This window comes from Trichosurus vulpecula, chromosome 8 (genome assembly GCF_011100635.1).
Source record: "Trichosurus vulpecula isolate mTriVul1 chromosome 8, mTriVul1.pri, whole genome shotgun sequence".
NCBI classification, from domain to species: domain Eukaryota; kingdom Metazoa; phylum Chordata; class Mammalia; order Diprotodontia; family Phalangeridae; genus Trichosurus; species Trichosurus vulpecula.
Genome location: NC_050580.1, coordinates 251,002,247 through 251,029,809, shown reverse-complemented (window position 1 = coordinate 251,029,809; position 27,563 = coordinate 251,002,247). Strand labels below are relative to the sequence as shown.

Here is a 27,563-nt window from a genome sequence, read left to right as displayed (position 1 = left end):
ATAAAGAAAAGAAACCATTCATTATGAAGGAAAGAATGAATGAAGGAAAAAGCATTTATGGAGCACTAACAAGGTGCAAAGTTCTGTTCTGAGGGGGACACAGCAACAAAAAATAAGGACAGGCCCTTACTGTCAAGGAGCTCAGATTCTAGCAGGGGAGACAAAACACATGGAAGGTTTGAGCAGCAAACCCGATGGGAAGATTCTGTGGTCTTTAAGCTGCAGCAGTGACGTAGATGGCGATGCACCTTCCTTAATGGCGTTTCCATTGACAAAATCTCATCAGTTTCTGAGGCTGAACCTTTCGACACTGCCAAATACTTAGGAGGTAAGACGTTTCTCTTGTGGGCCTTCAGTAATGGCAGTTTCTAGGCCCCATCTCCACAGGGGTCCAGGAATGATGGTGGCTGAGGCTAGACCTGAAGGAGGACTGTTTAAAACGTGACTATTGTAAAATGACTATTATGAATGTCCAAATTAACTATAAAAGCACATATGAAGAAAGATGCTATCTGCATCCAGAGAAAGAACTGACAATTGCATAGAACAAGTTTACTTACACAAATACCTATTTATGTCTACTGGTAGCCATCGCCAAGTTGGGGAAGGGAAGAAAAAAAAGAAAAAGAAATTTACAAATTAGTTTTTATATATTTAAAGGGAATAGCAAGTTGTACATAATAGATCTGCAGTTTCATGTGCAACCATACTTTTTATTATACTGTTATGGAAATGCTTGTTCTATTCCATAAATTAAAAATAAAATCAATTCTAAAAACATAAAGGGTAGGCTGCGATCTACATTGCTTTAAAAAAAAAAAGAACTGAGGTAGCACTGGTGGTTTCTGGGGATGCTGCCACTCCAAGAGTGACTGGGCTGACCTGCTCATTGATGGCAATTAGTCAGTGATTGGTATTGGTGAGAAGGAAGGCAAGCTATATTCAGCTGTGACCACATGTTAGAAGCAACACTGAAAAACTAAAGGTAAGTCAAAGGAAGGTGACCAGGTTGGCCGAGATTTCTGGAAATCAGGTCATATGAAGAAAGGCAGAAGGTCAAGCCTCGTAAGCTCTAGGACCTGTGTCCTCATACACAAAAGGAGGGTGCCCGACCAGGCCTCAGTCTATGATTCTATGATCCCATAGAGCAGAAGTATTTAGACTGGAGAAGTAACATGTTCACTGTCAGGAGGAAGGCTTTCTCACTCTCCTTAATCTTAGTGCCTTCCTTCTAAGACCATCCCCAATTCACTTTGCCTCTATCTTGGTCATTTACTACCTATATCAGCACACATTTGTTTGCATGTTGTCTTCCCCATTAGACTGTGAGGTCTCTGAAAGTAAAGCTTGGTTTGGGTTTATTTTTGCCCTTCTTTCTATCCCCAGTGCTTAGTGTAATGCCTGGCACAAAGCAGGCATTAAATGGAACCATGGATAGAAGTTACAGAGAGGCAGATTTCAAGATCAGCATAGAAAAGAGCTTGCTAACCATCATACACGCTCAAGAGAAGAACATAGCTATTCTAAAAAAGAGCGAGCTTGGGGGCGCAGCCAAGACCGTGACTAGAAAACAGGGATTTGCTTAAGTTCTCCCCCAAATCCCTCCAAACACCTGTAAAAAATGGATGTGAACAAATTCTAGAGCTACAGAACCCATGAAATAACAGAGGGAAACAAGTCTCCAGCCCAAGACAGCCTGGATAGTTGCTGGGAAGGGTCTATCGCACTGTACTGGGAGCAGAGCACAGCCCAGCGTGGGCAGCGCCAAGACAGACCAGACCGGAAGTCGGGAGGAGCAGGTCTTGAAAAGTAGTGGTTAGGCCCCAGCCCCGGAAGCAGCAGAGATGGCACTGCAGCGGAGGCGCAGTGGACGCAACAAGAACCCTGCTGCTGCTTCCAGAGCTCCAGAGTCAGCTGCTTCCAGTGTGCCTGACCCGGTGGGAGGAATCAAGTGAAGGATCAGAGCAGGAGTGCAGGAAGCACTTTGCTGGCCCAGAGGCAAAGTTCTCTTGCTTTTCCCTGCTTGGATCGGGATTGCGGTCCTAGTTGGCGGTTCTTGGGGAAGGAAGAGCGCTGGTGTGGCAGAGGGTACAGTGAAGTAGCTCTGAAAACCGCAGCGCAGTCCCTAAACTTGGGACAAAGTACTCTACACATTAAAGGCAGTCATACCCCGACAAAAATCTCAAAGGTCAAGTAGTTGGCTAGGAACGTGTCCAGGCAGCGAAAAAGGACGCAGACTCAGACTCTAGAATCTTTTTTTGGTGACAAAGAAGATCAAAACATACAGCCACAAGAAGTCAACAAAGTCATAGAGCCTATATCAAAAGGCTCCAAGAAAAATATGAACTGGTCTCAGGCCATGGAAGAGCTCAAAAAGGATTTGGAAAAGCAAGTAAGAGAAGGAGAAGAAAAATTGAGAGTGATGCAAGAAAACCATGAAAAACAAGTCAATGACTTACTAAAGGAGACCCAAAAAAATACTGAAGAAAAGAACACCTTAAAAAATACACTAACTCAAATGGCAAAAGAGCTCCAAAAAGTCAATGAGGAGAAGAATTAGCAGAATTAGCCAAATGGAAAAGGAAGTCCAAAAGACCACTGAAGAAAATACTACCTTAAAAATTAGACTGGAGCAAGTGGAAGCTAGTGACTTTGTGAGAAATCAAGATACTATAAAACAGAACCAAAGGAATGAAAAAATGGAAGACTATGTGAAATATCTCATTGGAAAAACCACTGACCTGGAAAATGGATCCAGGAGAGATAATTTAAAAATTATTGGACTGCCTGAAAGCCATGATCAAAAAAAGTACCTAGACATCATTTTTTCAAGAAATTATCAAGGAGAACTGCCCTGATATTCTAGAGCCGGAGGGTAAAATAGAAATGGAAAGAATCCACCCATCACCTCTTGAAAAAGAGCCCAAAAAGAAGACTCCTAGGAATACTGTCACCAAATTCCAGAGCTCCCAGGTCAAGGAGAAAATACAGTAAGCAGCCAGAAAGAAACAATTTGAGTGTTTTGGAAACATAATCAGGATAACACAAGATCTAGCAGCTTCTACATTAAGGGATCGGAGGACTTGGAATATGATATTCCGGAGGTCAAAGGAGCTAGGATTAAAACCAAGGATCACCTACCCAGCAAAACTGAGTATCATGCTCCAAGGCAAAATATGGATTTTCAATAAAATAGAGGACTTTCAAGCTTTCTCAGTGAAAAGACCAGAGCTGAATAGAAAATCTGACTTTCAAATATAAGAATGAAGAGAAGCATGAAAAGGTAAACAAGAAAGAGAAATCGTAAGGGACTTACCAAAGTTGAACTGTTTTGTTTACATTCCTACATAGAAAAATGATGTGTGTAATTCATGAAACCTTTCTCAGTATTAGGGTAGTTGAAGGGAATATACATATATAGAGTCAGAGGGCACAGGGTGAGTTGAATATGAAGGGATGATATCTAAAAAATAAAATGAAATTAAGGGGTGAGAGAGGAATATATTGAGAAAGGGAGAGACAGAATGGAGTAAATTATCTTACATAAAAGTGGCACGAAAAAGCAGTTCTGTAGGAAGGGAAGAGGGGGCAGGTGAGGGGGAATGAGTGAATCTTGCTCTCATCGGATTTGACTTGAGGAGGAAATAACATACACACTCAATTGGGTATCTTACCCTACAGGAAAGTAGGGGAAAGGGAATAAGAAAGGTGGGATGATAGAAGGGAGGGCAGATAGGGGGAGGAAGTAATCAAAAGCAAACACTTTTGAAAAGGGTCAAGGGAGAAAACTGAATAAAGGGGGACAAGATAGGATGGAGGGAAATATAGTTAGTCTTTCACAACATGACTATTATGGGAGTGTTTTGCATAATGATACATGTGTGGCCTATGTTGAATTGCTTGCCTTCTCAAGGAGGGTGGGTGGGGAGGGATGAAGGGAGAGAATTTGGAACTCAAAGTTCTAAAAACAAATGCTCAAAAAAAGAGCTGTTTTTACTTGTAACTGGGAAATAAGATATACAGGCAATGGGGTATAGAAATCTATCTTGGCCTACAAGAAAGTAAGGGGAAAAGGGATGGGGAGGAGTGGGGTGACAGAAGGGAGGGAGGACTGGGGAAAGGGGCAATCAGAATATATGCCATCTTGGAGTGGGGGGGAGGGTAGAAATGGGGAGAAAAATCTGTAACTCAAAATCTTGTGGAAATCAATGTTGAAAACTAAAATATTAAATAATAAATTATTTTTAAAAAGAGTGAGCTCCCTGTCATTACAAGTGTTCAAAATGAAGATGAGAGAATGAGATCTGTCAGGTGTGGGTTCGAGCAGGGGTTCTTAACTTTTTTTAAAAAGTATTTTCTTATCAATATTTCGATATAGTTTCTTCACAATCTTTTGTATTTTAATTGATGCATTTAGAAGCATTAGTTTGAGAAGGGGTACATACAGCCTCCAAATGGATGCCAGAGTAGTTCATAACATATGCAAAAAAGTAAAGAACTCCCAGGGTAGAAGACATTCCTGCATAGCTTAAGGTCATCTCTGAGTCACTTCTCAACTCTCAGGTTCTAGCATTCGAGGCTTTAAATGAAAAGAAGCAGATTACCTGGCAAAGGGAGATGTTTTCATAAGGCTTTGCCTGCTCTTGCAATCGAGCTTTGGCTTCTCTTTTGTCCCCATGCACGAGCAAGATGGGCTTCTTCCTGGAAAGAGATCAAAAGCATTAAGCCCCTGAAACTGAACTGATTATACAGGAGTCAAAGAATATGTCACGGCTTACAGGACTGTGCTTCTGGTCTGTGTCTCTTCCTCTGTGAGACAGCGGTGTCTAAGCACGGTGCTTTAAACGGAGACCTTCTTTAGGAGTCCAAAAGCTCAGTGAGTTCATTGGAATGGATGCTCTTTCCCCTAAGTGAGACTGCAACCCCCTCGACGCCTCAGGTACAATCCAAGGGGTGTTTACCTTAGATCTGTAAACGTAGTTTTTAATAACAGGTTGATAACTCTATTTCAATATAACTTGTTTCCTTGGTAATTCTATGTATTTTATTTTAAGCATGATTGTCAGATGGGGGCTCCTACGCTTCCCCAGACTGCCAAAGGGGTCTATGATACAGAAAAAAAAGTTAAGAACATTAATAAATGGTCTTCATTACTTGCTGCGGCCAGAAAAACTCAGCACCTGATGGCCAACCTTCTGGTGATGTGCCATCTAGCTACTCGGGTCCTCAGATGACCCATCATCTACTGGAGTTGGGTAGGGCCTGACAGAGCTTACACCTACCTGGCACAGACTCGAAGGACGCAGCACTACCTATGATGACTTCAAGGCTGATGATGAAACCCCTCTCCCATCTCTTGCCAGAAAGATGGAGCAGAGGTGCAGAATCGGATATGTGCATTCTCAGATATGGATGGACATGTAGGAGGGCTTCTACGAGGGAGAAGAGCTAGCGAACGGCTGATGCCGTTGTTATTAAGTCATCGTAGTCATGTCCGATTCTTTTGGTTACCCCCACCGGGGGTTCTCCTGGCAAAAATACTGGTGTGGTTAGCTATTTCCTCTTCCAGCTCATTTGACAGATGAGGAAACTGAGACAAACAGGGAGAAGCGACTTGCCCAGGGTCACCCAGCTAGTTAAGGGTCTGAGGCCAGGAAGATGAGTCTTCCTGACTCAGCACTCCATCCCCTACATCCTCTAGCTGCCCCAACATTTCTACTGCACTACATCTAAAGGAGAGACCACGGCACAGACGATACAGCGACAGCTCCAAGTCCTGCAGCGGATGCATAGTCTGGCTGGCTCTATGAAGTCACTGAAATGATTACGGCCCCGGGTAATTCTCTAAGGTAGGTTTCTTAGCAGGTGCATTGATATAGGGATCTCCGTTGATAGAGGGAGTTTCCTCACTGGGAGTTCCTTATTTTCAGGGAGGACACACGCATGTGCACACATGTACATATGATTCAAACACTCATTTTTACACAGAATGCCCACCTTTTCCATCCCTTTTTTAAACTAAGGGAATACATTTAGCACAGCATGGTGGGAAGAACACTAGACTAAGAAACAGGAGACTCGTGCTTAAGTGCCTGTTTAGTCATGAATCCATCAATTATCTGTCAGCTAAGATTGTTAAGCTTGCATAGTGCGCTCACCGGGCTGTTGTAAGGACCAAGTAACACATGTTTGATATGTATACACATGCATACATACGCATGCACATACATGTAGCATCTAACCTCGGAGTACCATAAAGATGTCATACATTATGGCTTCTGTTGTACTTGTCATTGTGACCATTACTTCTCTGCAGGAAAAACTTCCTTCCATTAACTCTTCCAGAGCAGGATGAAGGCCCTTCTTCTGGACATGGAGGGTTCCCTGCCATTTGGAAGGCCTTTAGGCAGAGGGCTTCTTGGTCAAGTCTGGGTCACACTAGCTGGCCTCTGAGAGTCTTTGCGGTTGTGAGATTCTGAGCATCAGAAAACGTACGAAAACACCAAATCCAGCTGGCCTGCGGCTCTTAACTAACTCCCTGCCGCTCATTTTTAATCTGCTTTCCTTAATCCCATCACGTGAAAACATGCTAAAGCCAGGTGTAGCAAGGTCCTGTGTCCTCGAGTGACACTGCGCGACATATTCTGCATCACATTCTAGAATGTGAAAGCTTCAAGATGAGAATGGAAACATAAATAGGGCGCCACACCCATAAGTGAAACAAGACTGCGGTCAAAGGAAAGAATTTAAAGACAAAAGGATGCTAAAATGTTAAGAGCTTTGGTATGTTTTAGCAAGCTTTTAGGTTCAGAAGAGATGAATATACATACGGACAATCGCTCTTCCTCCTGAATACTCTTTCAGACCAAAATTGTACATGACTTTCTGACATCTGGATTGGAATCTGTCCTTATCTACTTCTGGGGAGACCACAAAGGAAGAGGAGAGGCCAAGACAGTGTGGGCAGTCCCAGCTACCCCATTTATTTATTACCCTTTAGGCAAGGGAGGCCACATGTCCTATCTGGAACTCTAAAATGAAAGGGCTTGATTAGATAATCCCTAATGTTCTCTGAGGCTACAAAATCTTTCACTTCTTAAAATGTCAAAATCTATAGAAGGAATGAAGTGAACAGTAAGTTTCTTAAAGCTCCTATTTGTTGGTTCAGAAAGTGTCATTCAAAAAAAGATGGATGGGATTTATATTGGCAGAAATACAATAATCTTAAAAGTCACTATGCTTTATAGTTTCATGAAACTTACCTGAACTCTAGTGGGTACTGCTTTATAAGCCAGTCCACATCGAAGCAGTAGTTAAACTGAGGGGGAGGAAAGAAAAATAACGTATTAAGTTACCAATACTTCGGTCAAGTATTTTATGCAGAGAGCAGCTTGGTCATCAAGCTGGACACTAAGTTAACTAAGTACTGTGTCTACAGTACGCCAAGCACTACGGACCACAACTTACACGGGCTTATTAGTTAACTTACAATCACTGAAATAGATGGACATCTACTCACGGTAACATGAGTAATGGCACTCTGCCCACCATCTCTTTTAAGGACACACAAGTATGTACTAGGACACATCCTCTACGTTCTATCCAAGCACGTGGATTCCCATTGCTTTGGCCCAGTTTGGCTTCTCAGGGGGTGTTTATTTTTACACAGGACAAAGATCGAGTTTTACAACAAAGTAATTGTGATTTACAGCATCAGAAAACAAAGTCGAATACACAGATGAGATCTGGCCTGGGATAATAACTCCTATCTACAATGCACATTGCCCATTTTACGGATCAAGAAACTAAGGCTCGGAAGGGTGAGTGGTTTTCCCAAGGTCACCGTTACTACGAGCCTGAGCTAGAACAGCAAACAAATACTATACTGATATAAATGCTTCTAAGCATTACAGATAATTACTTATATTTGGGTTCAATAACAAAAAAGCACCAGCTAATGGGGCCTGGGGCCAACGCTGTTCTCTGACACGGACAAGAGCGTTTACACGAAGGAGAGGGAGGAAGGTGAATGGGACGGACACACACCAGCTGGTGGGAAGTTAAGGGTTTCTCAGACTCTGTTTGCTGGTTTAAAATGGACTGCGCCGCTACTTCTCATTGCTCCCCCCGGCTGCTACCGCTGCGTCCACGCCAGGCCAGAGGCCAGTCAGGCGACCTCTCGGCCTCAGTCTCCTCACCAGTGCCATGGGGCTTCCTCATCGACACTGCCTCCCGGAGGAAACAACTGTGAGAACTTTCATGGGCCGCCTAAATGGGGCCTGAAGTTAATTCCGGGAAAGGATGAAAGTCTTAAGGAACCAGACCAAGCCTGAGGAAGGCCTTAGAACGACATGTATTTATGGATAGTTAATTGATAGCATCCTAAGGAAAACTACGTCAGCCATGAGCTTGTCGATCCAAAGAAACCCACTGCAGAGGAGACCCGAATGCCTATTACTGCTTCCCAGCCACTCTGACTTTTGAAGCAACTCGGTGACACAATGGATGAGCACTGGGCCTGAAGTCAGGAGGACCTGAGTTCAAATCCAGCCTCAGACACCCACTAACTGTATGACCCTGGGCAAGTCACTTGACTGCTGCTTGCCTCAGCTTCCTTTCCTGTAAAGTGGAAACAACAGCGCCAGACTCCCAGGGTTGTTGTGAATATCAAACGAGATAACTGTAAAGCACTTGGCATAGTGCCCGACACGCAGTAAATTCCATTTAAATGTTAACTATTATGATTACTTCTTAGGGGAGTTGGAGGCTTTTAATAATCTCTGAACAATTTAAAATGAAAAGCAGCTTAATCGCTTTAATTAATCACTAAAGTGGCCAGGTGGGGCAGAGAATAGAGAGCCGGGCCTAGACTGGGGAAAACCTAAGTTCGAATCCAGCCTCAGCAGCTCTGTGACTCTGGGCAAGTCAATTAAATCTGTGTGCCTCAGTTTCCTCATCTGATAAATGGACATAGCCAGAGCACCTACTTCCCAGGGTTGTTGTGAGGACCAAATGAGAACACGCTTCGCAAACCTTAAATTAGTGCTACTGGATGCTAGTTTAAAAAAAATGAAATAAACTCACCTGAGCTGATGACAAAAGCGTCCCAAACAGGGGAGACAAAATGTCTATGGAGAAAATACATACATGAACCAGAGTTACAAAGACTTAGGGCACAATAAACCTTTAACAAATTATCAGTAGTAATTATATTATTAAATATGATACATCACAGTAAGTTAAAATTTGATTTAAAAGACTCTAGAGTTTTCGTAAAAGTCAAGAATTGAATGTTCTATGTTTTCTCTCCTTTCCAGTTACTCCATCCTAATGCATAAGTCTAACCTCGCCACTTCTCTAGTCAAAGACCTTCAGTGACTCCCTACTACCTTAACACGAAAAATTCCTGGAAGGCAAGACATGCATCATCTCGCTTATTGGTCCATTGAGGGTCAAGCTCAGGGGCTGGCACATGATAAATGCTCAATAAACATTTAGTGATTTACCTACAGATTAAAATACAAATGCTGCTCCCTGGCATCCACAGTTAAGCAGCCAATCTATCTTTCCAACCTCATCTCTCACAAACCTCCCTTGTATATTCTATTTTCTGGCCAAACTGGGCTACTTTGCTATTTCCCAATTTCTTTCTGACCCTTCGCAATCTATATTTTTGCCCCACGTCTAGTAGGCAATTACCCCTAGGAACACGTTGGCCTACAGAAACTATTCTCTTCCTTCAAGGCCCAGTTCCGTTGCCATCTCCTCTATGAAGTGGCCACCCCCCAGACCTCAGCTAGAATCTCTTCCTTCATAAACTTTTCACCTAACTTTCTTTAAACCTCTCCTATGCACTTACATAATGTGAGTTCTAAAACTCACATTAGACTTATCGGTGTTTTGTGCCCTAGACCGGGGCTTTTTAAATTTTTCCACTCATGACCTCTTTAGAGCTTTTTAAACTGCAGGTCACAACCCTATAGAGACCCACAGTTTAAGAAGTGCTGCACAAGAGGGTCCCAAAGTGAATAATACCACCCCCTGGGGGAGCAGGAACAATGGTGGGGGGCAGAGGTAGTAGTCTTGGGTACAATCAGGGGGCAATGAATAAAAACAAGTGTGCGTGGAAGCATAAGAGGAAAAAAATTATGAAAAATCATTTGTACATGTTTCATCTGTTATATAACAGAGTTAAAGTCGTTATTTTTAATTTAATAAAACACACAAAATGCAAGTTATAACCGATCAGTGTCTTAACAAGCAAGTGTTGTCATTTAAAAAGATGTGTCATTTAAAAAAAAACCTTAATTTTTCTTTTGAAATGACACAAATTTCAAAAAACCATAAAAGGTTAAAGAAAGCAGATTTGGGGGGGGGGCGCCTGATTAAATTTTTTTTTAAGGGAGTGGTAGGCCAAGTAAGTTTGGGAACCTCTGCACTGGACTATTAAATTCCTTGAGGACAAACGCTGTATTGTCACTCATCTTTGTGACTTTACCACTTTACGAACAGTAGGACTTCAATAAGTGTCTACTGAACTGACCTGAATTATATTTTCTTTCCTACATGTTATATAATAATGACATTAACCATAATGATGATATATGTTGGTGTGAATAATGAGTCTCCTGGAGCGGTCTCTCTGTCTGAATTCACACCGGAGAATTTCATGGGCTGAAACCGATGACCGTATTTTGCAAAATTATTACTTCATTAGAATCCGCAGGACCACCATTCCATAGCTGCTCTTGATTCGCACTCATCGGGACCTGTCCGTAGCACCTACCTTCTGAGGCTGCTGTGAGGCATCATGTATTTGGCAAACCTTCAAATACTATGTATATGCTAGCTATCATTATAACTACTAATATTACCTGTTTAATATTCAATATATTATCTGATAGATTAGGGACTTCAGAGAATACACAAACCAAAGCAAAACCTACACCTTTCATCATTCAGCACATCAGCCTTTTAAAGCAAAATGTATGTCTTTTATTATACAGAAAGTCAGTTTGAGAGAAACCCTCAACACAAAACTGAATAATGATGCATCGGCAAAATTACCGATCTTGGAGTCAGAGAACACAGATTCAAGTCTTGGCCCAGCCACTTACTATCTCTGTGACTTTGGACACAGTACTTAACTCTCAGAGTATCTGTAAAATGAGCACAAATATACTTGCCTTACTATTTCACAATGTTCTTGTGAGGATCACACAAAGTAATGTACAAAAAAAAAGCTCGCCGATGAACCAGGACCAAATGAGATAATGCCTGTAAAGTACTTTATAAATGTTAAGAGTCAGATATCAAGGGGCAGCTAGGTGGGCCAGTGGATGCAGCACCAGCCCTGGAGTCAGGAGGAATCTAGCCTCAAACACTTACGAGCTGTGACCTTGGCCAAGTCACTTCATCCTGATTGCCTGGGGGGAGAGGGGAAGTCAGATATTTATAAATATCAGATATACAGGGAAAATAATACCTGATGTCATAAGAATAGGACATGAAGATACTGATACAGAGCATCTCTGAGAACTGAAGGAGAAAGATTGATCTGAAATAATATCTTCCATTCGGCATACACAGAAAGATCAACCTTTGATCTGAAATTAAAGTCACTGCAGCTTTCCCTCTTTGCAAAAGAAATGAAAAGAGACAGTTCCCATAGTCAAGTATCTGCTCACTGCCAGAAAACTGCAGAACATGTGAATGTTTCCACTAAGGGGTGGAGGTGGGGAGGAACTCTATAGTGAGAGAAAGAGGAGGCTAAGAACAAGACAGCTGTGGCGTACATGATAAAAAGGAAAGAATGCCAGATTCAGGGGCAGAAGTCGTGGTTTAGCAATTTTTCAATCATGTCTAACTCTTTGGGGCGGCATTTGGGTTTTCTTGGTAGAGATACCAGAATGGTTTGCCACTTCCCTTTCTAGTTCATTGTACGGATAAGGAAACTGAGGCAGACAGGGTGAAGTGACCTGCCAGGGTCACACAGCAGTAAGTGTGGAGGCCACATGTGAACTCAGGACTCTAGGTCCTTGCTCTGTACCCACTGTGCTGCCCAGCTGTCCTTTGGGTCAGATTGTGTAGTCGTTTTTTGCAGTCATGTCCAGCTCTTCGTGACCCCTTTTGGGCTTTTCTGAGCAAAGATTTTAGAGTGGTTTGCCATTTCCTTGTCGAGCTCAGTTTACAGACGAGGAAACTGAGGCAAACAGGGTGAAGTGCCTTGCCCAGGGTCACACAGCGAGTAAGTGTCTGAGGCCGGATTTGAACTCAGGAAGAGTGGTTTAGCTGACTCTATCCACTGTGCCCACAGCTGCCCTTTGAGTGAGAGGGCCTAGATTCAAAATCCTTGCCCCGCCGCTCTGTCTGTAATCTTGGAAAAAATCAATGAGTTCCCCTGGATCTGAGCTTCCTCATCTACCAATGAAACCGCTGCACTAGAACGCACCTGAGGCCCTTCCAGGTCTCAATCTATGATCATCTGGAGCACAAGAAAGACAAAGCAGCCAACGACAGCACAGGCACACTCTGCTTAGTGTCGACCGCGACCAATATTAATATATTCATATAAATATATATTATGTAAATATATTAACAGCATTAATACATGATCAAAAGACCTTGCCACAAAGTCACTGTCTTTAAAGCCAACTGCAGAAGTACAAACGATTGTAACACTGGTGCTCTGGAGCTACTTGCTCTGACAATGCTGTTTCTCAAAGTATCTTCTCGCGGCCAACAACAGGCTTAGCTGGCATAAGCTGTCCCAGCGTTGCTGCTAACATTTTATCTGAATGAAAGTCAGCAAGGTCTAGCCGGTTACCCTGTTATGATTAAGTATTAATAAGCTCTGTAAGGAGGGACGGATGAATGGTACTATGAGAAATATCTCTTCGCCTCAGGGTTTCTAAATTAGCACATTGTATGTACGTGTGTGTGTGTGTGTGTGTGTGTGTGTGTGTGTGTGTGTTGTTTTGTTGTTGAAAGAATCTCAGTTATTTACTACCTCAAGAACCCCTTACCTTTAATGTGGAGCGCTCCCGAGTTATACTTGGGCATAATTCCTGAGACTTTGGTCAGATAAAATCTGAATAGGTTCTTTTCATCCAGTAGGTCCCAAGGTTCTTGCGCTTCATCTGAAGCTTCGTCGTACTCTTCTGTCTTCGGGATGACAGGAGGCTGGCAGTCTCTGGGTCTATGTTCAGAGGGTTCTTTTGGAGATACACATTTTTCCTCTTTGACCGTCCCTTTTCCTGGTGGCCTCGATTGGTCTTTCGGGTGGGCCTCCTCCTCATCGCTACTCGACAGGCCCCAGCCTAAATCTTCCTGGGAACTCTTCTGCCTTTTAGGGGATGGGATTTTGGAAGGCAAATTCTTACTTTCAAATTTCACCGGTAATAATTTCCTCCGGTAAGCAGCTTTCCGGGCATCAGAACACGTATGTGCCGGCCCATTCAGCACATCTCGCCCAAAACTGGGCAGAGAAGAGGTAGAAGGTTTCTCCATGCACGTCTTCTCATCTTCACTCTCATCACTGCTGGAAATGGTCCACTTTCCATAACTGCTTTCCTGAGACATATTTCTGCTAAATAAAAAAATATCATTTTTCACATTCAGTTATAAATTGTTTGTAAAAAAAAACAAAAAACAAAAAAAACCTTCTGATCTCAACCTACCCCCAAGCAAAAAGTACTCCTAAAACTATTAATGTACAACTAGGTCCCGATAAGCACAAATAACAAACCCCGTGAAGTCGTCACAAGAATCTGAATTCAAACTATTAGAAATTATCATTATAATGTAAAACATGGTCACTAGGGCTCCAGACCAACGGAAATACGCCACAGATTCAAATAATGAAACCGCTGCTTGGGACTCATTATTCTCACTAATTGGGGCCCAGGAAAAAGGAAGGAAACAAGCATTTAATATGCTGGCCTACTTTGTGCCAGGCACTTTGCAAATATCTCATCTAATCTTCATAGTAACCCGGGGAGACAGGTGCTGTTAGGAACCCCGTTTTGTAGTTGAGGGAACTGAGCCTGATGGAGTGACCTGCCTCAAGTCAGGGAGCTAAGAAGTGTCTGAGGCCACAGGCCCAATGCCCTATCCACTACACCACCCAGCTAACGAGCTGTACGGACCACTCTTGTGAACCTTCAATTTAATTCAACAAATATTCTTAAGTTCTTCTACGTGCAAAGCCCTTTCTAGGCTGCTAGAGACACAACGCTATAGACCCCACTCTCAAGGCCTTTATAATCTAATGTGTCGCTCAGTTAGCCAACAATCATCAGGCATTCATTTAATCACCTACTACTACATGCCAGGCACTTGTACTAAGCGCTGGCGGCACAAAGAAAGGGAAAAAAAACAGTCCTTACTCTCAAGTGTTGTGTAGAAAATAACAGCGAGCCGAGACCTGGGTTCAGGGTAAATTTCAGTGTGGATTTATTGGCCAAGTGCGCGACTACCTGGAGTATGCACTCAAATCAGGCAGCCCCAAACTGGGGGACTACAACGTTCATAAAGGCAAAAACCACAATTACACAATTAGGGAGGGTCGCTAGCAGAAGCAGAAGCAGCTCAGAGCTAGTTTGGAAATATGGCGAGATTCAGGGGTGCGACCATCCTGTGACACAGGGTGGTCGGGTTCCTAGAATGGGTGGCCCTCTTAGGTCGTCATCGGTTTTCTATAACTGGGCGGAAGGTTCAGGGTGGAATTTCCCAGAAAGTAACCTCTACTTGATCAGCTATGATCTGGGTAGAGAGACCTAGCTCGGCCAGCAGAATAGCTGCACCATAACCCAGGGTGTGGGGCCACCGGGCAACTGAGGGGCTCCTCCCCAAAATAAACCCATGCCTTACCCTAGCAACTGATCCTTGCACGTAATGCTGATGCAGAGAGAATATACAGAATGCTGAATCATGAGGAAGTGGGGGTCAGGGGACTAGCCTTGGGCAGTACCCAGAATTATGCTTTTAGCAGTTTCAAGCCATTTCAGGGTGTAGGGCAGAGACAAAGACAAGAATATAAAGAGGATTAATGATGGGCTCAAAGGGGATTAACAGTGGGCTCAAATGGTGGGCTTCATGGTGGGCTTCAGTTTGGGTGTAACACAAAGAGCTCACAATCTGACCAGAGTCGGTGCGGGATAAATATACTCACTTATATAACTGTCTTCTGATTTAAGTTATCTTTTCACATATCACAAGGCTGAGATTCAGAAGACCAGGTAGTTCTAGTCGCCGTTCTGCCACAAACCGTGCTATGAGACCTCAGGCAACTCTATCTCTGGACCTCGGTTTCTTCATCTGTAAAGTAGGAGAGTTGAATGAGACCCTTTCTTAAGGTACATCCAAAACCTAGGGGTCTAGGACTCCCACTCCATTAACCCTGTTCTAGTCTTACTTTCCTTTCTTCTTAGCTTGGATCCCAATAGCTAACCAGTTGAACAACACAGTCTTCCACCATTACCCCTTGTCCTTCCACTATCTATGTCCTTAAACCCAGTTCATTCTGAAGCTCACAGATTGGACCACTATAGGTCCCCGGCCAAGCTCCACTTAATGGTTATATTTTGGTCCCTCCTGGCTTAGTGTGAGTGTCAATGGTAACTGTTTCTCTTTGGAAGAGCAACCCTGAGGGTCTTCCCCTTCCAGCTTGATTTTTTTTTCTAATTAAAGGGACCTACTCACTGAATGGGCATTACCTCACCCTAAGTGAGTACATGAAAAGGCCTGAGCCTAAGAGGGCCAGGGTCTCCCATTGCATCCTGGGTCATCTCCAGTCATTCTGGTGAATATGTGGTCACTGGACCCAGAGGGCTCTGGAGGAGAAAGTGAGACTGGTGACCTTGCCCAGCCCTCCTGCACTCAAATCAAAGTCACCTTCAAGTCATGTCATCATCTCCCTGACTTCCCTTGAGGAAGAAGCACAAACACAAACACAATGCCCTGTCAGCTCTTAACCCCGAGTGAACTCTGCCAGCCCTGAAAACTGCAAGAACACTTACAACCGTGATAGCCACAAAGTGCCTGTTGACCTGATAAAACCACACAGACTGCATCAGCCACAAATTCTTACTGGCAACCTTGACCTAGGGGCAGCTAGGTGGCACAGCAGATGGAGCACTGAGGCTGGAGTGAGGAAGACTCGAGTTCAAATCTAGCCTCAGACACTTCCTAGCTGTGTGACCCTGAGCAAGTAGTAAATTTGCCTCAGTTTCCTCATCTGCAAAAATGAGCTGGAGAAGGAAGTGGCAAAAGCACTCTAGTATCTCTGCCAAGAAAACTGCCATGAGGCAAATGAGGTCAAGAGGAGTAGGACGTGACTGAAACGACTCAACGACCACAACCTTGAACTACAACCTCACAACTGCCTGATAAGCATTTTTTGTCTCAGATACATTCTTTTATCAGATTCTTCACAACATCTGCTCTAAACTTCTTCCTCTCTCTTTTAACCCTTTAGGTCACCCAGCAATCCCCTTCCTCTCAGCAAATGATCTTGTCTCCTCCATTACTGGAAAAAAAAAATGGTGGCCATCCACCATGAGGTCCTTGACTGCCAGGCTTTAGTAACCACAGCTTCATGCATCCTCCTCTCCTCCTGTGCTCTAGTCTCAGAGCGTAAAGTGAGCCTTCTCTTCTACTTAGGTCTCGATCTCATACACACCCTGCTTAATAAATGTTTGCTGAAGCTGATGCAAGTCTCTATATTGTATCTCACCATTAAGGGCAGTGGTCCAGTTACTTTGTAGGATACTCTGGTATACAACACAGCCTTACAAAGAATAGAAGCACAAGATTTCTCCCTATACACTTTTCTAGACCAGAAACTAAGACTATGTATAATTTATAAAGTTTTAATCCTTAATCCTTCTTTAAGGTATATTTTACATGAAAAACACAGTTTATGAGCTAAAACTTATTTTAAAATACCCTGAATTCTTATTGCTTGATAGCATAACAGAGACATTTTAATTATCAGATCAACACACATTCATAATCTAAAAGGATCATCTCGTAAAAGAAAAAGATGAAATTTAACAGGTGCTTTTCATTTTTCTTTTGAAAGCTGGGTTTCATCTGAAGATCACAGAGGGGAAGGGAAAGAATGTGGAACTCAAAATTTTTAACAAGTGTTAACATTTTTTACATATAATTGGAAAAATATCTAAAATGAAAAAACGTATGTCTCATTCTGCATTTTGAATCGATCATCTTTACATAGGAAGTGAAAAGCTCTATGTAACTTAATTTTCTAGTTACTCGATTAAGTTCTAAAACTTTTTATTTTAACCATTTCCAATAGAAATACTTTAAAAATATATCCACATTTCCTTAAATCTTTCACACATTCAGAATATACTTGAACTGTTCTTTGAGACAATATCTAACCTTTTCCCCATGAAAATTATGCTAGTTTCTTCCTTAAATGGTATTGAGAGGGGCAGCTAGGTGGCGTCGTAAGTAGAGTACCGGCCCTAGAGTCAGGAGGACCTGAGTTCAAATCCAACCTCAGACACTTGACACACGTACTAGCTGTGTGACCTTGGGCAAGTCACTCAACTCCAACTGCCCTGCCAAAAAAGATGCACAGTTGACTCAGAGGACCAAAGGCTGAGACTGTGGATGTCACCTCCTTATCACCCAGCACCAACTAGCCAGAAGGAGCTCCACAACAAGGCTGGTGGATCTTAATGGTTAATTCACGTATGGGAATTTCCCTCAAATGAATCAACTCCAGGTGTCCTCAAGGACTATCTTTTTTTTTTTGCGAATTGATTTTATTTTATGGAATAAAACAAGCATTTCCATAACACAGTGTAATAAAAAAAGATGATTGCACATAAAACTGCAAATCTACTATGTACAACTTGTTATTCCTTTTAAATATTCAACAGTTATCATGTAAATTTTATTACCTTTTTTCCCTTCCTCCCCACATTCGAGATGGCTATCATTAGACACATGAGTATATATATATGTAAAATTACTCTATCCATACTTCCATTCACCCGTTCTTTCTCTGGATGCAGATAGTGTCTTTGTTCCTATATCCTTCATAGTTAATTTGGGTATTTATAGCAGTCAAAATGGCTAATTCACCCAAAGCTGTTCTTAAAACAGTATTACTGTCACTGTATACAACGTTCTCTTGGCTCTGCTCATTCTGTGCTTCAGTTTTTTTTACACCGATCGTTAAGTAGTAAAACACAAAGTACCCCAAAAAATGAGTCTACTGTTTTGCTGCTATGGCTGGGTAACCTCTCTCTGCTAACTGCTAAGTGACCTCCAAATGCTTCATTTTATTCCAATATCAAACCCAAACTACCAGGGCCTAGCTAGAGTGCTCACCATCCAGCTAGCCAACCTCCCTTCAGTATTACTGCTGCCAAAGAGCCTGACCCAAATCATGCCTCCTCTCCACCTACCCCTTCTATTTTAGAAAACCAGATAAAAGTGTCTTAGAAAGGCTGTTAAGTATTGAGAGCAGGATCTGAATGAGACCTTCGAGTACAAGTAAAGTGAGGAGCATGTGCCACTTGTTCACATAGACCTCTAAAAATGATTCCCTCATTCTTGGCTTTTTCTGGTAGTTTGTGAGACGGCTGCTGGTAGGTGGGAAGTTCTTAAAAGAGAAAGGAGGAAAGGCAGGGGAGAAAGGTGGTCTGTAGACAGATTTTGGGGGGTCCGAGACTCAGATGGGGAAAATACATCTTTATCTTCACTAACCCCTACATCAAGATTTCTTAACCGTTTCCATTGTAGACCCCTCAGATGGTCTGGTGAAACCGAAGGATGCTGTCTCAGAATGACGTTTTTAAATGTGTAAAATAAAATACACAGGATTATAAAGGAAATCAAGAGGGGGAGGGGCAAGAGAAGAGACTAAGTGCCAGGTACTGTGTTATTATTATTATTATAATATATTTTATTATTTCATTTGACCCGCACAACTATACAAGGCTGCAGGTGCTGTTACTATTCACGTTTTTTTTGTTTGTTTGTTTTTTTAATTTTTTTCCTAGTCAACTATTTCTCAAATGTTTAAAAATATATCTGGATCTCCTGTATCCCTAAAGAAACATTTACTTGATTCTACCTTCCCCTAACTACCACCCTTTCTCTTTTCTTTCACGGCCAAACTCTTAGAAAAAGCTGTTTGTGCTCATTTAAAAAAAAACAAAAAACTTCACACTCAATTCTTGGTTCCTTGCAGTTTGGCCTAATTGCTTAATCAGTTATCAAACCAGGAAACAGACATCTCTCATATACTTGGTCGTTCCTTGTGGATGGTCAGCCTCCCCTCCTTTGAACGCTGACAAGATTTTCCCGAGGGATCTGCAGCAGTCTGGAGTTTGCCATGAAAAGTATGATGCCATCCACAAACATCCTGACCTCCCCAGGGCATCCCTCTTCACTCTGTACTCTGCACTGGATCTTTTCTTTTCTTTTTTTTTTTTTTTAATGCAATTTGTTTATTTAACATATTTGGTTTTCAGCATTGCTTTTCACAACAGTTTGAATTACAAATTTTCTCCCCATTTCTGCCCTCCCCCCCCACTCCAAGATGGCGTATATTCTGGTTGCCCTGTTCCCCAGTCAGCCCTCCCCTCTATCACCCCCCTCCCCTCTCATCCCCTTTTCCCTTCCTTTCTTGTAGGGCAAGATAAATTTCTACGCCCCATTGCCTGTGTATCTTATTTTTTAGTTGCATACAAAAAAGTTTTTTTGTTTTTGAACATCTGATTTTAAAACTTTGAGTTCCAAATTCCCTTCCCTCTTCCCTTCCCACCCACCCTCCCTAAGAAGTCGAGCAATTCCACCTAGGCCACACATGTATTATTATGTATAACCCTTCCACAATATTCATGTTGTGAAAGGCTAACTACATTTTGCTCCTTCCCAACCCATCCCGCTTTATTGAATTTTCTTCCTTGACCCTGTCCCCTTTCCAAAGTGTTTGTTTTGATTACCTCCACCCCCATCTGCCCTCCACTCCATCATCCCCCTGCCTTTTATTTTTTTTTTTTTTTATCTTCCTCCCTCTTCTTTCCTGTGGGGTAAGATACCCAACTGAGTATGTATGGTATTCCCCCTCAGGCCAAATCTGATGAGAGCAAGGTTCACTCATTCCCCCCTCACCTGCCCACTCCCCTCCTCTCCTAGAACTGCTTCCTCTTGCCACCTTTATGGGAGATAATCCACCCCATTCTATCTCTCCCTATCTCCCTCTCTCAGTAAGTTACTCTCTCATCCCTTAATTTCATTTTATTTCTTTTAGATATCTTCCCTTCATCCTCAACTCACCCTGTGTCTGCTCTCTTTCTTTTACATATATATATATATACACATACATACACATACATACATATACACATAGATAAATGCATACATACACATTCACTAATATATATACATAAACATATATATATGCATATATATATATGCATATTCCCTTCAACTACCCTAATACTGAGGTCTCATGAATCATACTCATCATCTTTCCATGTAGGAATGTAAACAAAACAGTTCAACTTTAGTAAGTCCCTTGCAATTTCCGTTTCTTGATTACCTTTTCATGCTTCTCTTGATTCTTGTGTTTGAAAGTCAAATTTTCTATTCAGTTCTGGTCTTTTCACTGAGAAAGCTTGAAAGTCCTCCATTTTATTGAAAGTCCATATTTTGCCTTGGAACATGATACTCAGTTTTGCTGGGTAGGTGATTCTAGGTTTTAATCCTAGCTCCATTGACCTCCGGAATATCGCATTCCAAGCCCTTCGATCTCTTAATGTAGAAGCTGCCAGGTCTTGGGTTATTCTGATTGGGTTTCCACAATACTCAAATTGTTTCTTTCTGGCTGCTTGCAGTATTTTCTCCTTGATCTGGGAGCTCTGGAATTTGGCAACAATATTCCTAGGAGATTTCTTTTTGGGATCTATTTGCAGAGGCGATCGATGGATTCTTTCAATTTCTATTTTGCCCTGTGGCTCTAGAATATCAGGGCAGTTCTCCTTGATAATTTCCTGAAAGATGGTATCTAGGCTCTTTTTTTGATCATGGCTTTCAGGTAGTCCAATAACTTTTAAATTATCTCTCCTGGATCTATTTTCCAGGTCAGTGGTTTTTCCAAGGAGATATTTCACATTGTCTTCCATTTTTTCATTCCTCTGGTTCTGTTTTATAATATCCTGATTTCTCATAAAGTCACTAGCTTCCACTTGCTCCAATCTAATTTTTAAAGTAGTATTTTCTTCAGTGGTCTTTTGGACCTCCTTTTCCTTTTGGCTAATTCTGCCTTTCAAGGAATTCTTCTCCTCATTGGCTTTTTGGAGCTCTTTTGCCATTTGAGTTAGTCTATTTTGTAAGGTGTTGTTTTCTTCAGTGTATTTTTCAGTATTTTTTTGGGTCTCCTTTAGCAAGTCATTGACTTGTTTTTCATGGTTTTCTCGCATCCTTCTTATTTCTCTTCCCAATTTTTCCTCTACTTCTCTAACTTGCTTTTCCAAATTCTTTTTGAGTTCTTCTATGGTCTGGGGCCAGTTCATGTTTTTCTTGGAGGCTTTTGTTGTAGGCTCTATGACTTTGTTGTCTTCTTTAGGCTGTATGTTTTGGTCTTCTTTGTCACCAAAGAAAGAATCCAAAGTCTGAGACTGAATCTGGGCGCGTTTTCGCGTCCTGGCCATATTCCCAACCAACTAACTTGACCCTTGAGTTTTTCAGTGGGGTATGACTGCTTGTAGATTACAGAGTTCTATGTTCTACGTTTGGGGGGGAGGTGCCAGCTCTGTCAGAGCCGCACTCCTCCTTCCCCAAGGACCCCCAGTCCAGACTGGGCTCAGATCTTCGGCAGGCTGTGCACCCCTGCTGTGATCCGCCACTTAATTCCCCCCACCAGGTGGGCCTGGAGCCGGAAGTAACAACAGCTGTAGCTGCCCCACCTCCGCTGCCCCCGGGGCTGGAAGCCGAACCGCGAACTCCTTCCACTCCCGCAGCTTTTCCCACTAACCTTCTCCGCAGTCTTTGGTGTTTGTGGGTCGAGGGGTCTGGTAACTGCTCACGTATTCAGGGCGCTAGGGCCCCCTCCGCCCGGCTTCTGCTCTGGATCGTCCACGCCGCTCAGGCTGGGCTCTGCTCCACTCCGTTCCCAGCTCCCAGCTCCCCGCTCCCAGCTCCGTGTGGAATAGAGCTCACCCAGAGACCATCCAGGCTGTCCTGGGCTGGAGCCCTGCTTCCCTCTGCTGTTCTGTGGGTTCTGCCGTTCTAGAATTGGTTCAGAGCCATTTTTATAGGTTTTTGGAGGGACTCGGGTACGGAGCTCACTCTAGTCCGTGCTTACCAGCCGCCATCTTGGCTCCGCCCCCTCTACTATTCACGTTTTGCAGCTGAAGAAACTGAGGCAAAGCGACTTGTCCAGGGTCGCACACAAGCTAGTAGTGTCTGAGGCTGAATTTGCATTTGGGTCTTCACGATTCCAGGCACAGCACTCTATCCGTCATACCACTTAGCTGCCTTTAATTCAATTATATTGAAATACACCAAAATACTAAAAAAACCAACAACACATATTTACAGACAGAAGGACAGAAATTCCTATTCTAACTGAAATTTAGCATTTCCTTTAACTATTCAAAAACATGACTCCACAAGCTTCACGAGATGGTCTAAGGGGTCCAGGATCCACAAAAAAGCAAAAAGCTGAGCCTGTGGGATTTCACCAGTGACCCAGAGAAAGGCCACATTATCAGGAGCACTGGGGTTCTATTTTTGCAATGGGTACCCATGTCAATATAAATTCCCAAATTCTGAACAAGAGGACTGTTACTAAATCAAGTTTTGAAATGTGGGATTTTCTCTTCCCTCATCTGAGTGTGACATTTATGTTAACTTCATACGGAAATAAATGCAAATACAAAGCAGCCACAATCATTCAGTTGGAAATCATCACCCTAAAACACGTCGATCAAAGGTCTGGACCTCCCCAGAATTCAAAGCAATGCTGGCTAGACCCAATTTGAAGGCTGGAGCTGTGAGCAACAACTCACACAGATGGTGTGATTAAAAGGCACCTTGTTGGGAAACCAAATTAGTCACAGACACACAGAAACTAAGGGAGAAGACGCCTCCTAAGACATCAAGTCAAATTTGTAATCAAACACCAATCGAAAGGATCACCCAGCCTTCTACAAAGACCCCCAATCACAAAGGGATGGCCTTCTACCTCTTGGGGCTGCCGTGTTGCTTTCATCCTGGTGACTTTCACCCTCCATCCCACTAGTTCAACTTATAACAGCTTTTCCCTTACCATGCAGGACCACAAATGATAGCACTTTTAAAGAAACAAATTAATCATTTTTATATTGAAAATATGCTCTGTTTTTATGCCTGAAGGACTGTGTGCATGTGCTACCTGCTGGGTTTTCTAAAGGTTTCCACGTTATCATTTAAAACATGCAACACTTTCCTTGACCAAATGTAAATACTATGAAAACAAATGAAAATGCCATCCTTCATCAAAGGATTACCAGCAGGGAGCACAATTACATAAAGAAACGAAACTTGTAAACACAGGTGTTTCACGATGATACAACACTTCCTCTTTATAGAAGGATTTGATATTCTGTGGCTGTTTAAAAAAAAAAAAAAAGTCCAGATGTTGTTCATTAAAGTCAATCAGAACAAACAACTTGTAGTCATTAACACTGCCAAGCAACCTCTCTCTTTAGAAAATTAGAATCTGTCAAAGAATTATTTCCATACAAAACATTCAAACTCACATGTAAATCATTGCACCGTCAGCCTAGGCCATTCAAAAGGAGCTTACACACCTGAAAAGGGAAATCAGAAAGGCATTCATTTAAGCATCTTCTACGGGCCCCTACTACTAAAGTCTTATTCTAAAATGAGCCACTGTTGTGTTCAGTCATGCCCAACTCTTTGTGACCCCATCTGGGTTTGTTTTTGTTTTCTGCAAAGATACAGGAGTGTTTTGCCATTTCCTTCTCCAGTTTATTTTATCCATGGGGAAACTGATGCAAACAGGATTAAGTGCCTTACCCAGGGTCACAGAGCTAGTAAGTGTCTGAAGTTGCATTCGAACTCAGGAAAATGAGTCTTCCTGACTCCTGACCCCCGAAATCTAGTCCCAATAGACAGCCCCTGCTGCCGTATTCTAAGAGTACTTTCCCCCAAAGATTAACTTCCATTTACACTATAAACCACTTATACCGTATAGAGGACAAAAATCTTCATGAAGTTGGAAGGTTTAATAGCTTAAACGATTAGCTATATTATATATCTACTGAGTTATCTACTTTTCTCTCCTCCCTTAGAATTTTGAGTCCTAAAAGGCAAGAAGAGTGTTTTTGTCTCTCTTTGTATCCCATCACAAAATAGCCAATTGGGCACAGTCCTAAGCACCCGGGATACAAAGAAAGGTAAAAACAGCCCCAGCCCTCAAGGAGGGAGGGAGAACCAAAAAGCAAACAACCGTGTACAAACAAGATCTATACAGAGCAAATTGTAGACAATCTCAGGGAGAAAAAAAGCTCAAAAAAATGCTTGTGACTAACTTCCTTTTTTTGTTTTGGTGAGTGACCCTGGGGTTTCCCAGCAGGCCACCAAGCTGGAAAGGGCAGCAAGGTGGCAAAGTGGATGGAGCTGGAATCAGGAAGACCCGGAGTCTCAGACACTTATTAGCTGTGTGACCCTAAGCAAGTTACTTTACCCTGTTTGCCTCAGTTTCCTCCTCTGTAAAATGAGCTGGAGAAGTTAATGACAAAATATCTTTGCCAAGAAAACTCCAAATGGGGTCACAAAGAGTCAGAGGTAACGTCAACACAAAACTGCAGGTTGTGCAGGGCTTCAAAAAGAGACATGTGCTTGGAAGCCTTCAGAGGGTCAGCTATTGAAAGTCATCCTAGATCTTCACAGTATAAAACTAAAGGCCGGGCGCTCCAACAGGGCCACACTCCCTCCTTTACTCTGCCCATCTGCTACCAACAACCCAAAACGAAAGCACCCCCAACAAGAACACAGGTGCTCCCTTTGACATCTATATAGTGGGTCCTGAAGGATCTGGAAGCACTAGGACTAATTTTGGGCAGAGAAACCAAAACCAAAGCAATCTTAAGACACAGCACGTTATTATAAAATAATAGCTAGTACTCACAGAAACCCTTTAAGGTTTGCCAAGCATTTACAAGTGTCTCATTTTATCCTCAAAACCTCCGCGATTTAGGAGCTTTTACAAACAAGGTAACATAAAAATGCGCGACTGGGTTTTTGTGGTTGTTCTGGGTTTCTGCCTTTCTTTTTATCTCGGTCCCTGGCACACAGCCATACGTAGGCACATAGAGGTCGAGTGATTTGGCAGGGGCACAAAGTCTGAGGCCCAACAGGATTCCCATCTTCCCGACCCCAGGTCCACCGAGGCGAGTCGTAAGAAAACTGATGCCAAGAGGAAAGGGTGGGGGAACCTCCCCAAGGGGGCACCCAGAGATTCAGCCCTTTCCTGCAAACCGGCATCCATCCACCTAGGCGGCCGAATTGACAATGGCTAATATCTATGTATCTTTTATTATGTGCCGGGCCGGATCACCACATTTAATCCTCACAACCACCCTGGGGACAGGATAGGCGCAGCTGTCTTTTTACAGATGAGGAAACTGAGGCAAAAGTTAAGGGACGTTCTCAAAGCCCCACGGCTAGGAATAATTAAGAATAGTAACTGACATTTACACAGCGCCAGACCCCGTGCTGAGCGCGTCACAAATATGACCTCATCTAACCCTCCCAACGACCCTGGGAGGTGGGCGCTGTTATCATCCCCATTTTACAGATAAGGAAACTGAGGCAAACACAGGTTAGGCAGTGACCCGGCCAGGGGTCCCCCAGATCCAGGGCGCGAGCCCCAGACGGAGGGGGCTTCCTGCTCCTGTCTCCAGCCCGGCTGGGAGAGGGGGTGCCGTGAAGCGCGCCCGGGGCCTCGCGGCTGCCCCCTCGCCCCTCCGGGGTCCCGAGAGCCCGCCCCTCCCCACCCACCCCGCGCCGCGCGCCCACCACGTGCATCAACAAGGCTCCCCCCGCTCCGAACCCCGGCGGGGGCGCGCCCCACGATCGCGACCTCCGCCCTCCCCCCGCACCTCCTGCGGCCCCAGCGCCCGGTCTTTGCCTCCTCCAGTTCAAACCCGGCCCCGCTCCGGGCGCTCCGCTGACCCGGCCCCTTCCCTTTCCGGGAGAAGCTCTCGCTAGGTCCTAGAGGCCGCCGGCCCGCGGTGCAGACAGCCCAGGGCTCGGCAGAGACCTCAGTCCGAGCCCCGCTAGGGCATGAACCCGGAGAGCGTGGGGCCCGTTTTATCCGGGTCCCGTTCCCTGGCCATGGTAAGGCCCTTTACTCCTCCGTGGTCTTAAAGGGCCTTCTCAAAGCGGCGCTCGGGACATCGGGGAGAAAAACAGCTTTCTGTTCCCTATTTTTTCTTTTTTATGATAATGTAGCTTTTAACATAAAAGGTGGCAGGAGGGAAGCCCCGGATGCGGGATCTCACGTGCAGGTTTAAGTGCGGGCTTTCCCTCGAACATCCCTTCTCTAAGTCACTGCACCTTTAGGCGTGGGTTTCCTCTACTAAAAGGGGGTTTGGACTAAATGAACACCAGGGAGTAAGTGCTGGACCTGGAATTAGGAAGGCCTGAGTTCAAATTCAGCCTCAGACACTCCTACTCCTCCTCCTCCTCCTCCTCTCCCCACCTCCGAACATATTCTATAAATTGTGTCACCTAGTTGCCCTTTCGTAACACTTACTTCCCAGCACTGTTACGAGTATGATAACATATAAAGCGCTTTACAAGTCTCAAGGCGCCATATAAATCCTAGCTATCGCGGTCTTTGAGTACAGCGCGTAGCCACAAGATAGCAGAGAAAAACTAGGATGGAGAGACCTTGTAGAACTCACACGAAACTTGTCTTTTCGGTAGAGCCTGTGTTACTTAAAGAAAAGCCGGCATAGCCAATGAAGGGCATCCTTTGTGGCTGATGTGAACTCGCCTTATCTACCGCACCACCACTTACAGGCGGGGTGACCCCGGGCAAATCACTTTGCTTCTTTTCGTCTGTTTCCTCTTCTGTCAAAGGAGGGAAAATAACAGCCCTGACCTCCGTGGGTTGGGGATGAGATCCAATGAGACAACAGTAAAGTGCTTTATAAACCGTAAAGCCCGAGATAAATGAGATAAATGCTACCCAGCATCATCATCATTAAACGTTTAAGAGAGCCAGCGCCGATCGGGAAGCGCCGGGTCTGGAGTCACTCACATACACCAGTTGTTTCTAAAGGCCTTTGTGACCTCGAGTAAATCTCTCATCAAAACCTCTCTTCTCACTCATGAACCGAAGGGGTGGTTCTAACCAATCTCTGTGCAGCGAGGGTCAAAATCCCTGCAGGCGACCATAGAAAATTAAAGTCTGCGTGTAGGACTAACCCGGGGCTCGCCGGTGCCCTCCCTTGGGGTCGGGGAAGTTCAAGCGCTGCCTCATAATCTCACCTCTTTTTACC

The 27,563-nt window shown here is 43.6% G+C and overlaps 1 protein-coding gene across 3 annotated transcripts in view; it reads right to left on the bottom strand.

The window, feature by feature from the left end:
- The window catches only part of TDP1 (tyrosyl-DNA phosphodiesterase 1), a 184,195-nt gene that overhangs the window by 155,530 nt on the left and 1,102 nt on the right, over nt 1-27,563 (bottom strand). Inside the window, exons 1-7 of one of the 3 annotated variants that reach the window (XM_036769575.1) lie at nt 26,157-26,235; nt 23,790-23,840; nt 15,173-15,318; nt 13,026-13,588; nt 9,085-9,128; nt 7,263-7,318; nt 4,605-4,701 (exon numbers count right to left, since the gene is read on the bottom strand). In XM_036769575.1, coding sequence (XP_036625470.1) covers nt 4,605-4,701; nt 7,263-7,318; nt 9,085-9,128; nt 13,026-13,581 — 753 coding nt within the window. In that variant the 5' untranslated portion in view covers nt 13,582-13,588; nt 15,173-15,318; nt 23,790-23,840; nt 26,157-26,235. Of the gene's footprint in view, nt 1-4,604; nt 4,702-7,262; nt 7,319-9,084; nt 9,129-13,025; nt 13,589-15,172; nt 15,319-23,789; nt 23,841-26,156; nt 26,236-27,563 lie in introns of those variants that run through there. The other 2 variants (XM_036769576.1, XM_036769574.1) reach the window with 2 other exon arrangements.